The 12,284-nt window shown below is 38.4% G+C and overlaps 1 protein-coding gene across 8 annotated transcripts in view; it reads right to left on the bottom strand.

Moving 5' to 3' along the window:
* The window catches only part of LOC135501091 (discoidin domain-containing receptor 2-like), a 206,177-nt gene that overhangs the window by 138,758 nt on the left and 55,135 nt on the right, over positions 1-12,284 (bottom strand). For all 8 annotated transcript variants that reach the window (XR_010449554.1, XM_064792885.1, XM_064792888.1 and 5 more), the window contains exons 3-4: positions 8,959-9,039; positions 7,383-7,573 (exon numbers count right to left, since the gene is read on the bottom strand). Coding sequence is in view for 7 of the 8 variants with exons in the window: in XM_064792885.1 (XP_064648955.1) it covers positions 7,383-7,530 (148 nt within the window). In the remaining variant the exon portion in view is untranslated. The remainder of the gene's footprint in view (positions 1-7,382; positions 7,574-8,958; positions 9,040-12,284) is intronic.

Genomic DNA, 12,284 nt, shown 5'->3' with positions numbered 1-12,284 from the left:
GAATAAATTTGTTTTAATGTAATTTTAAGTATTTCGTATTTCGTGGTCAACAATTCATGGAGTATGGTGATTGAGTACAAACAAAGGTTTGATTTCTCAATTGGTCACCTTATGTAAGAAACCCCAGAAATATGCAAATGGTCCATTGAAATTGGCTGAAATTCCTGAAAATTTTTCAACGATTTCTTTCCAAAGCCATTCCTTACTGAATCCATAACATAACAATCAAAATATTTATGAAACGGGAAACATTATTATATTTCCAGTTTCCATTTGCAGCAGAATACATGAAGAAGGTACCATGAGTCAGGATGGATTGATTACTAAACAAGTTAATACGATAGCCCAAAGCCAGATCTCAATGATCAGACCCTAACGAGGGGATCATCTGGCCCATGGGGGGTACACGGCAGAGCAATTTGCGACTAATGCTAAATATGGAGTTTTGTGAGTACCGAACTGTATTGGTACGAAAATATGGTGAATATGCATCAACGTTAACCATTTCCCACCTCAAAAACCTAATCAGAGAAAATACACATTGCAGCAACTTTGGGTCCTTCAGATCATCATTACACCATTTTTTTGGCGGTACCTTATACTTCAAATACAGATAAGTACAGGACATACATGTAGAAATGTCAAGGGGTCAAGGTTCAAGCTGAGATATATTTCCTTAATGAAAGGATCGAACTGATACAGACAGATGTCAAAAGTAAATCATGTGAACATCTAGACACTCAAGGACTTGTAAACAACAAATTATCAGTAGGTCAGATGTATGTATTTACCACTGAATTCATTACTATCAAGCAGACAGTCTGCAAAAAATTACAAACACACATGACACACAAGTTACTCCAGACGGATGTATATTATAGAGTAATAATTATAAAATACACCCAAATTAGTTTTTGGGCCACTAATTATATGAATATATCATTTCTAATCGCTCCTTTGTGATTAGAATTCACTTTTTAATGTGCTTGCACTTTTATAATGGAGGCATGGGGGTGTTGCTCTAATCATGGAATCAGCAGTCAGAATCAATAGAGTGCTATCTGCATCCATGTTGCATTCCCTTGTGATATTCTATACCAAATGCTATTGCAAACTTAGTCATATTCTAATCGTGGCCAATTCACTCCACCAAGAGCGTAAAGTTGTTATCTGCATCAGCTATGAACTCATGTGCGGGCAATCCCAGTGCTTTACACAAATCCTACTCTTTCCCAGTGGGTCCACCCCACTCTTCACTCATTTTAGCCTCTCGCATTCCCCTGCTCAACCCAGCATGCATCAAGACATTGAATAATTCAGTGGAGAATATCACCCAGTGTGCATCTGCATGCAGATTTTATGTCAGAGATAAACTTGCCATTAAATCTGTCCTATTTGTGGCAAGCCTTTATATTAGTTAGGATGGATTAGAATCTAAGTTGTGATTTTATGCATGTTTCAATGTAGGTCAGGCTGAGGACATCAACTTATTGATTGCCACTTGACTGTTGGAGTCAAATAAGAATTAATTTGAATTTGGTTATGATTGTCAGAGTGGCTCCAGTAGTACTTCACACATTACAGTAATAGGGGATGTAAAAGTCGCGAGGGTTGTCTTTGAGAAGTGTAATGATATTGGTGAAGTGAAATGCTTAGAATACAGTCCAAGTCAAAATTGACATCCTTCCTGCTTCGCCAGTGATGAAATTAATGCATAGAAGGGAGAAATTGTTCTACTTTGGCCATTGTCAATCTCTCGTCTCAGCTGTTCTATCACAATTGACTGTTTTTCTAATTAAAGGGAAATACTTGTTGTTGAATATGCTGAAATAATCACATTTTAATGACTCATTCCAGCTCTCAAATTGTGCAATGTCTACTGGTGGCACATACAATAATAGCATAATACGTGTAATGACGGAACAGGCCGTCATCAGACCAATGATGGCCCCAGTGGTCACCATTAGGATAATTATCTAATTAAGGTCATGGTTAACCTCCTCCTGTAACAATTTTTATGGCTTTGCCTGCATATCACTGCAATTTTTAAGTGGTCAGCATTGACTGTCACCTCAGCTCTCAGGCTATTGGTGCAATTGCTTGTGTCAATTGCTTCCTCGTTTGTTGGAGAGGACCTTTTTTATCGAAGTCATCATCAAGTCATGTGACCCAAGCTCCCTACTTCTTACATATCGTCAATCATACAAGCCATAATTAGTTCTCAGAAACCACACAAGCATATACGAAATACTTTTGTATAGCCTATAGATATCGAGGATACCCATCAGAAAAGTGCCCAGTCGTTCCTATGGAAACAGCGGATTATGTATGAATGCTAAATAAAGCGTTTTGTACAAAACAATATAATAGTACATTCTCAACTGCAACAGGCCTTTTTTTCGAAAAACAAACATCATGAAAATTGCATCAAAAACACTTTGAGTACTATTGGGAATGCGTCATGCGAGAACGTAAAATGAAGTGCGTAGATTCTTGTTCAAGCTACACTTTCATTGTTAATTGGGGCTATAATTACAAAGCCAATTTTTATGCAATTATTTCTGAAGTTTTTTTCGGCTCTGTATTATATCCTTTGTGCATTAATGTAAAAGAATGTATGGATTTAATACTGTTCGTGCTTATATGGTATAAAACGTGTGTGCAATTATCAAACACAGAAAATGTCTTATAAAACGTGTGGGGCAATTTAAGTGCACTGTCTCAGTCCGTCATTTATCAATTACTTATTTTTTGAAATAATTCAAAATTGTTTTGTCGAAAAACATTGATCAACTTGAACAACAAGCTGAACAACAACGAGGAGGAATTTGTAAAATATTTGTCAAGGATATTTTTATTCTCACAAAATATTTATGAAATAACAGCCAAATACATGGCCTGTTTTGGACGTCTTGAACAAGGAAGGTTACTCTGGGATAATTCAGCCTTCTTGACTTGTAAAACAGCCATACTGCATCAGCAGGAAGCCTGTTGGGAGGGGGTTAGACACGGCAGAATGCAGAAAATGCTCTTGAAAGCAGCAGGGGTGGGAGTTTCTGCTGAAAAGGGTTAATTAGATCTTCTGTATCACACTGAGAGAGGGAAGGGTTCCCAAGGTTGAAGGGGCTAAACAGCAGGGCATACATGTATCTCTGAAGTAACCAGAAAAAGAAAGTAACGAAGCAAGGGCCAAAGATAAAACCTGACCAGCGAGGGTAACCCAGGGAACAAAAGAGCAAGCTCCATTAACCCTTTCTACCTTGAGAAGGATAATTACAGCAAGAGCTGGAAAAGGGGCTCAAGTATAAACAGATTGCACCTGAGGGTGCTAAGGCAACGATTCCAAGACTCCTTGCTATGCTATTGGTAAATAAACTTCCAAACAACTGCGCTGCTGGTTTCACTTCTTTCTTGAAGAAGCCCCTGTACATTTTTGTACACTTTACAACAAATTACATAGCAATTTTAGGCAAGATTTTGGTGGGATGATCTCCAATGTTGAATCCAGCCATTAGTCTGTGTACAATTTCTATGCTGCAGTTTATTTTGATGTACATAGATTTCATCAATTCTGGATGAGACGACCAATGTAGACGAGGACAATCTGGCTGTAATTTGCTACAAGTTTTCCGTTTATCCAGCTTTTCTTATTAACGGCTGATTAATGCTGTGAATATGGAGATTTGATTATATGAGGAATCATTAAACACTGCAGGGTGGCTATAACATAATCAATCAGTCACTAGTGATACATATTTATTCATAGGCTTATATTATAACACACAGGCCCACCTACCACGTTTCTGAGATCATGAGACCATCTCTACATGATCTCCCACCCACAGAAGAATCTGAATCATTTTGAGAACAAAGTAACAGCAGATTGAGAAAAAGTACGACATATCCCATGGCTGAAGAAGGGGGCCAAGGACAAGATGAAGTCGAATGTTGATCGAATACACACAACAGACTGATAGTGATAAGCCACTTTCGAAAGCAATGATGAGCAAAAAATGCCACAGGCAGACCTCTTTGTCCTGTTGCCATAGAAACAGCCATATTATGTCATGAGTTCTCAGATGGACAAGGCTATCAATTGAATGGACAAGAGATGTCAACAGACCAATAAAAAACATCTGGAGGGCCACAGAGTACAACCATATCGAAAAGACGATCACAACACATTAATCCAGCTTTCGGAGGAGGCCCAGTCAAAACAGTCTGACCCTATTGTACCAGGCATTAAGCCAAACTTCAGCTTATTGTCTGCGGCATTCGACCAAACTTGGTGACTGATCATGCAGGCATGCCAGGGGTCTTTACACCTAAAAACAGGATGACCCATCATGGGGGCATCACAGTCCGACCACACATGCAGAACAGGACACTGATATCCTCACAGGAACGGACCCATTGTCGATGACACATTAACAGGGTGACTCGAGGGACCCTGACATGAATCATGCCCCCTTTGAGGTCTAACAAGTTCATTGAGGGTCTCAGAAGTGCCGAGCATGAATTTTCACAAATTGCAGCCAGATCTTCTCGATCAAAAGCTTGACTTTACCATGTTTGAAGACATGGTCAAGCAGCCACTGGTGTGTACATATTTCGTCATGCTCCTGACATTTTTCGAAAGATAAGCCAAATAAGTTATTTAGTGGTAAACTTATCTTTTCCAAACAAACTCTGACCTAACAAAGTGAGCACTGCAATGTACTCTTATGCACTGCCACTATGATTGATTATCAGTTTGACAATTACTCCAAACCAGGACTCCTTTCCGACATCCTGCATGCCTCCCAAAGCCAATCTTATGACTGTGCATAGACATGACAGATTGATCATAATTTCCGTTCAAACATCCCATCTTGTACTTGATATTGCCAACACCATTACCACCAACAATTACCACAAAAACATTGTCTTGTATAAACAGAGAATTTATGATTAGAGTTTGCATAGTGGATGAGGAGGAATTGGCCCTGTACTTTTGTCATGCTTGCCAGGAATCAGCAATCAGGCTGGTTCAGGTGGCACTTGACAACCACAAAATAGGGTTGGGTTCATGGGCCTGGTTGTTCAAACCGAGTTCAGTCCATCCCTAATTCAACTTGGCTGTATCCCAAACATAAAGTTTAGAGGGAAAAACGGCCTGATCCATTCAGTCACTCAGGATTTCAAGATCAAGGAATGAATTCTATACAAGAGAAGGAAATCCGGAATTGACTTGAAATTCCTTCTCTTCTACAACCTGACTCTGACAGTTTTGACATGTTTGCAAACTGCAATAACCTTGTACATGGACCAACAAAAAATGGCTCCATCCATCGTCTCCCATCCTTCGAACTTCACAAAGTTTAGCCTCAGGACCCATGAAACAGCTTTCCATTGTGTTGCACCAGGGAGACTGACAAATTTAACAATCCATTAAAATTTTGAACTTTGCATAATTTTCCTGCTCGCCATAGGCACTTTAATCAATTTGGGAGTGTGCAAATGAAGTTCACGACTTGGGTTGTGTGTGCTTTTGAGAGGGAACACAAATGTTCCGCAAATGCCCTCTGGTAAAAATCTGAGGTGCAAACTGTTCAGATGTTAAATCGTGACCAGGACTGATCAAATTAGATCAGTTATTTGCAAAATGAATTTCAATACAGTGTAGAATAAGAAATTAGATACAAATGAAAATTACTTTTTTTCAAGGAAACCATCTGTTTCAGGTGAAACCAACCAACACAAAATTTAAGTGGACTTCTCAACAACGTGATTTAGCTAAGGCAAGACGTCCAGGGGTGGAGTGTAAAAACCATCTGTCCAATGCCCTCTAGTAGCGAATCAAAAGCAACTTGGATGGTAATCCTGGTTATGCAGATTACCAGAAAACCAACAATCCAAAACAGCTGAAAATATGGAATGCCATCCTGACCAATCAAAGGCTCCAATTGCACTCTATAGAGTCGAATGCGACCTCGGCCTTGAAAATTCGAGATTCGGAAGAAGAGTCTCCAACCATCTGTCAGAAACAGATAAGCCGATCGAGAGACTTTAATATTTCAACAGCCAACATCAGTATGCTTATGAATGAATGGTTACATGAGAAAATGAAATCCGTTACAATTGCCCATGAAAGCGGCAGAATGAACCAGCGAGTGATATGAGAGAGGAAAGAATGGTAATGTGCTGAAATGTGAGGGAATGACACATAAAACATTACCGCTGAGCACCATGTACGAAACTGTTTTGTGATGTGTCTGTGTTGTGTGTTTTGATTCATAATTTTGATTCAGCAAAGGGTAGTATAATGAATTAGTGAAGTCTTTGTGACCGGAGTCCATTGAGCTGAGTTTTATGGAAGGAATGCCTGATCTTCTCTTGTCAATCATTCTATCGTTCTCTCATTTATTAATTGGTGCTTGGGTGATTTAAATACTCTAATTTTGATTAACTGATCGATTGATTGATTTGTAAGAGGAAATCACAAATCATGTATACTTTCAATCTTGGTTGCACAATATTTTTTAAGGACAATGACGGGTATAAAGCTTTATATTTTCTGTTGATAGCAAAACTGCCAAATAAAACTCGCCCAAAATCATCAACTGAAACTTCTCTCTGCATCAGCATCAGACAAGTGAACAGAAATCCATCACACGTACGCAGCTCCGGTGATAAATCCGATGTCCACATTTTATGCGTACCCACAACATCGATAACGGGACGCTGCAGCATTTCCAATGATGCCGTTCGACTCACGATATGAGTATCCTAGCAGCAGGCATCGTCGTCGCCAATCGTTAGGAATCCACAAGAATCACTGAATCCGCTGAAGAATCCTTGTTTTACAATATCCCAAGCTGCAAATCCACATTTTTCTTCAGGAAGAGAATCCATTTTTCATTGACCAATACTGATGCAGAATAATTTAAGGTGTATATTTTTACACAAATTTTGACATTTTGATAATTTTTGATCATATTAAAATGTGTTTTAGAATGTGTTATTATAAAAATGTTTCATTCCGTCGCAGTGCCTCCGAAACCATACCATTTTAAATTTGACGTTGATTTTGGCGATACATTTACTAGCGGCAGGTGTACCCAACATAATAGACGCACCCAGCATCCTTCATTTTGCTTTGTCGCAGATCAAAACAAAACCAAAATAGCTGACCGCACACGACAAAGAAATTCTGAGCATTTAAATCAAGCTGGATCGCAATAGATGGGCTTCAGACGAATACTAACGTCAACGTGCCTCATTTAGGAATATCATAAGCCGAAATTTTTTGACGTTAGCACAGGATGTATTGGTTTATACACAGTACTCAGTGATAACATACAGAATACACTACACGACAATGGAAACCCAAAGACACTTACATATATCCAACTTAGTGGATGAAGCTCTCGTGTTCCCGGTTTGGAAACACAAGCAAATCCACAATGAGAGCAAATTCAGTAGAATAGCCTGTTTAGTCCTGGTGAGGGTACCCATTTTTTTGCCTAAAATGGGCAGAAATTCCGTCATTTCAGCTAAAAATCCTGTCCATAATTTCCAAGTGATATGCTCTCTGCAAAGTAACACAGTAGAAGAATCAATACATGCAGTGAATGCTATTACTTGCCGAGTTCACTATGGCCGTGAGGGGGGAGCATTAGCGGAGCAGGATTTGTTCAGCTGAGTCGATTAATCATTCACAGGGGTGCCGGGCACTTATTTACTCACTAGGAGGTGTGCATGTATTGACTATAATATGAGGGCACTTTGTTCCAACTGACTTGGCCCGAGATGCCCATATAGGTCGTCCACATAGTATGCATTGATTACGTTAATGTTGATGTGACACCGTTCTTTGCTTGGATCACTCATTTACTAAAGATACCCGCAAGCCAACGGTTTTTTTGTGGCATAAAAAGCATTTATAAACTGAAAAGGTTGTTTCAGGCCTACATTATGCATGCATGTAGGCCTGAGTCAACATATTCAGATGCCTTATGCTATTTCAGCTAAAACGCCTTTGAAAATCTGCGGAATTCAAAAAAAGGATCACTGCATAAGTGGCGATGGCCATCACAAATGCAAAAAATGCATCAAATACTGTAACAATTAAACTTTATTACTGCATCTACATGCAGTATTGCTACACTGATACAAAGAGCTGCTTCCTTATCACTCAACTCGTATGCCAGTTCAACGCTAATTCAATGAAGGACATTACGAAATTCCATGAGCATTATCAAATTATTTATTGTTTATATAGGTTTACAAAGAGACAAATGCATATTTCAAATGTCTTCTGAAAAATGGTCACATTCTATACGATTAAACATTTTGTCCACTCCAAAACAAAGGAAATTGCAAAGCAAACACACAAACTTGCAAATATATATGTATGGACTGTTTTCCATACTGTGCACACTGGGGATAATCTGCATAAAACTGTTAAAACCTTGACCCTGGAATCAAGGGTTAAAGTTGATTGTCGCCTCATAGTGTGACAAACACAATGACCACAGGAAAAACAAAGAAATTTGTGGTAAATTGTGTTGTTTTGCTTATTTGCTATTCATTTAAGACAAAGATCAAGACTTAGGAGGGCGGCAACTCCTTCTTTTGAAAAATTTACCACAAATGTTGCAGTAACCTTACAGGACAAGAACAATTCATTCTGGAGGGCCAATATTGATGTTTTATAATCAAGAAGTTTTATACTTTCAGTTTCTAAGAATCACAAAGTACTTTCATTTCTGGTAAAAGTGATAGGAATAAGCATATTCCGTAACCCCGACAACCATTTTACAGAAGATTTTTCATCATTATGTCACCACAGACATGAATGTCCCTCACCAAAACATTCTGAACTGTGATAAAATAACATGAAAATCGTCTCTGGATGCTCAAGATATAAAATTCTTCCTTCATTTCCCGCACTTTAACCATAAATCAAAGTTTCACCTTCTACCATCTACGTCCAGCTCCGTTCCATCGTTCTCACATCATGGCCGCAGCGTCATATTTGGAACGTGGCTCCGATTCCTAGAACAAGAGAAAAAAACAAGATCAGAACTTGTGCAAAAGCTTGAAGGAAAGTGTCTTGCCCAATTGTTCAAGTGAATGGTGGAAAAAATCATAGTGTCATGGGAAAAGGCAAATGTTGGAACAATCCTCCCAGACAGAGTTTTGTAGTGGAGATGGTCAGTGATCGCACCACCATCTGAGTTGTATCGCACCGACATTTGGTCAAACACGCTCATTTCATAACTTGAAAGTTTATGCACATTTTGATAGACGAGAGTAAAGGGAAACATGACAAAAAGCTAATTTTGAAACAAAACCTGTCTGACATAGTATAGTGTAATGCCCAGCGACCCTGACACCAACATCCGTTTTTCCACTCGAGACCCATGAGGGGGCTGCAGCCTAATGTTTACCCAAAATAGTCCACTTGAAAACCTCCCAAATGGCACTCACTATGAGCATAAAGTGGGAGATGCTCCCACACTCGACAATGTCTGGGCCGAATGCAGCAGCAATGGGTGTATTCTGGGATACTTCACGAGATAAGGTTTCAACCAAGTACTACTCAGAAGGGCTTTCTGGTAAATGTAAAAAGTCATTGATACCATCCCTTATTTTGTACATTTGCAGTTATGTATGAGGCAAAATGATCCTGAGAGCTGTTTAGATTTCAAAGTTATGTCATATTATATTAATTGTTTCGAACCCAAACTGAGCCTTCGATGGAAAAAGCACTCAATAAATCATGTACATGTAAACACTGTGAATGATAAGTGTGCTTTTCATCGAGATATGATACTGCCGCAGAAGTCTCAGATTGAGCTAAACAAAAAAGTGCACAGTGTATGAAAAAGAACAACTCATTTATTTTATGAATGTTGTCTCGGATTTGGCGGAGTAACAAGTTTATACAAACATTGCAAATCCACGACATATTGGTTTCAAACAGTTCAATCAGTAATGTATTCAAACACCAGCATTTTATCTGGAGCACCCTGTACATTATTTCCCACACTGTCACAGAATTCATCTTTGCTTAAAGGGTAAACCAATACTTCATCTATACAGTAGTCCCTCAGGGAAGTATAACAAGTTCAAAATTCATCATATCACTTTTTATTGCAGAAGATTTTCTTAATTTGCTTCGTTCGCAATCTTAGCACCTTGAGCGATATATTCAAAATCTGTTACCATAGTAATAACACATTATTAATAAAATGCCTTTATCTTGGCTTAGCGAGCAGAAACTGACAAGATCTCGTAAAAAACCTAATTCTAATTGTTTTCAATCGACATTCACTATATTTGTGCAGTCGCAGTCTGCGTGATGGTGATGCGATGCGCTCTTCTGGAAACGGCATGAATAATGTCATTAATTTTTCATGTTCGATCATTTTTTTCATTGTTGTACAAGATCCATCAGACATAAAGGCAATAATGACAACCTTTTTACTTTTGGTACATCCGTAGTAGAGTTACAATATTTAGATGATCCGATAGATTTTGAAAAACTTTTGTTTCATGTTCAGGCCCCGGTAGTTCAAAACAAGTTTTGTCGCTAACGTCGTCAGCGCTAACTTAAGTTGGCATTTAACTGACTAGTTGGATTTGTACAAACTAATTCCTCCGAGGTATTCGGTCTTTTTTCCGATCCATTCAAGAAAAGATTTACAGGTATGGTGAGACTTGAATTGCTTGTCACTATAATAACCTTATAAGTTCATAATTTTAAAATATTTTCAAAGCCAAAATTTTTTTGGGGCTGATGATGTTTCTTCATTTTGAGCAGAAAAAAAACAAGTCAAAAAATCTTTGGGACTGATGATGTTTTTTTCATTTTGAGCAGAAAAAAGAGTGAAAATATGAAAATCACCATGGTGAATTTAGATTTCACACGGTAAATTAGAGTTCAATTTTCGTAAGGGAATCTAAGCTATATAGAACTGCTACCAACCAAGTTTTAGCACCATAAAGAGACACAACAGCAGAAATCTTTTCAGAAGAAATCTTTTCATATCTTACTGACAGCAAAAAATATGAGCAGAATTGCACGTGCTGTAGCCTAGGGTTGATACTGCAAACTGATATCTACCAGCACAAAAGTTGGAAGTAATTTCTTAAAGGGTGTATTCCTTGGACACAAGGGAGGTTGAGAACAGTAACTTCTCTCGTATCCTTGTATGTATACAGATAAAACTTGGTAGAAAGTGGACAGATTTTGTGTACATTTCAATTCGTATACTTAAAAAGTATCAGTGATAAGTCAAAGATCTCAACTCCCCCTAATTAAACAAAGCAGCTGAACTATGTCGACATCAGGGAAAACTGACACTAAGGTTCAAGACTGTACAACCTATTTATCTAGACACCCAATAAAGGTGATTTTTATATGGGTAGCACACATTTTCACTGACCAGGGTCTGTACGAAAGAGCATCACAAAAACTGTCACTATTTTCAAGATTATCTGGGAAGTTCTAAAAGGTTAAAGTTAGAATTGTACGACTTCCTAATCAGTCTGCATCTCTTGAATTTAATTAAACAAGATTCCTCCTTATTAGCTGTATGAGAATTTTAATGATGACCTCACCACTGATGGGTTGATACCACGTGTTATTAACTGAAGCCTTTCATAGCAAAAACTTTAAACCCATAAGTTGGGGTCATTTTCAAAGCTCTCGTTAACCAATTCCTGTGATCAAAATTCGACCCAGTCAAGATTTAAGATAGCCTAAATTCATTCACATTCTTTCTCGCTAACATGAGAAAAGGCAAATTACTCAAAAATGAGAAATGCCAACAAATAACACAAGAAAAACACCAGAGCTACCTTGCTTATTTAATCAATCTATATCTTGGCATCCATATCCAGATATGAAATGTCAAGCGGAACTGTGACACCGATAACTCCACATGACTTGATGTTGCTTGATAGCTCAGCCAAGACATGGAAGTTTACTTGTGATAATGAGTAAACTTTCAGGAGTTAAGGCATCATTATGAACTATGGGGAAGGGGGCAACAAGGGGGGAGGGGGGGTCAAATGAGTTGTTGGAACTTATTGTTGTCTTTCTTGCTCCAGTTTGCGATGACCCATGTTTCATGGTATCATTAATGATTAAGTATGGAGCGGTACCAAAACCTGGGAGTCAGAAAGCTGCACGAGGACATCTGACACCCTCAGGCTCATTCAGACATATCACATCATCAAGTAGTAATTACCCCTGTTTGTTTTTCTCACAATCAACCAGGGAATCTGCATCG

This window comes from Lineus longissimus, chromosome 17 (genome assembly GCF_910592395.1).
Source record: "Lineus longissimus chromosome 17, tnLinLong1.2, whole genome shotgun sequence".
Lineage (NCBI taxonomy): Eukaryota > Metazoa > Nemertea > Pilidiophora > Heteronemertea > Lineidae > Lineus > Lineus longissimus.
The sequence above is the reverse complement of the archived record's forward strand: the minus strand, read 5'-3'. Positions and strand labels throughout refer to the sequence as shown.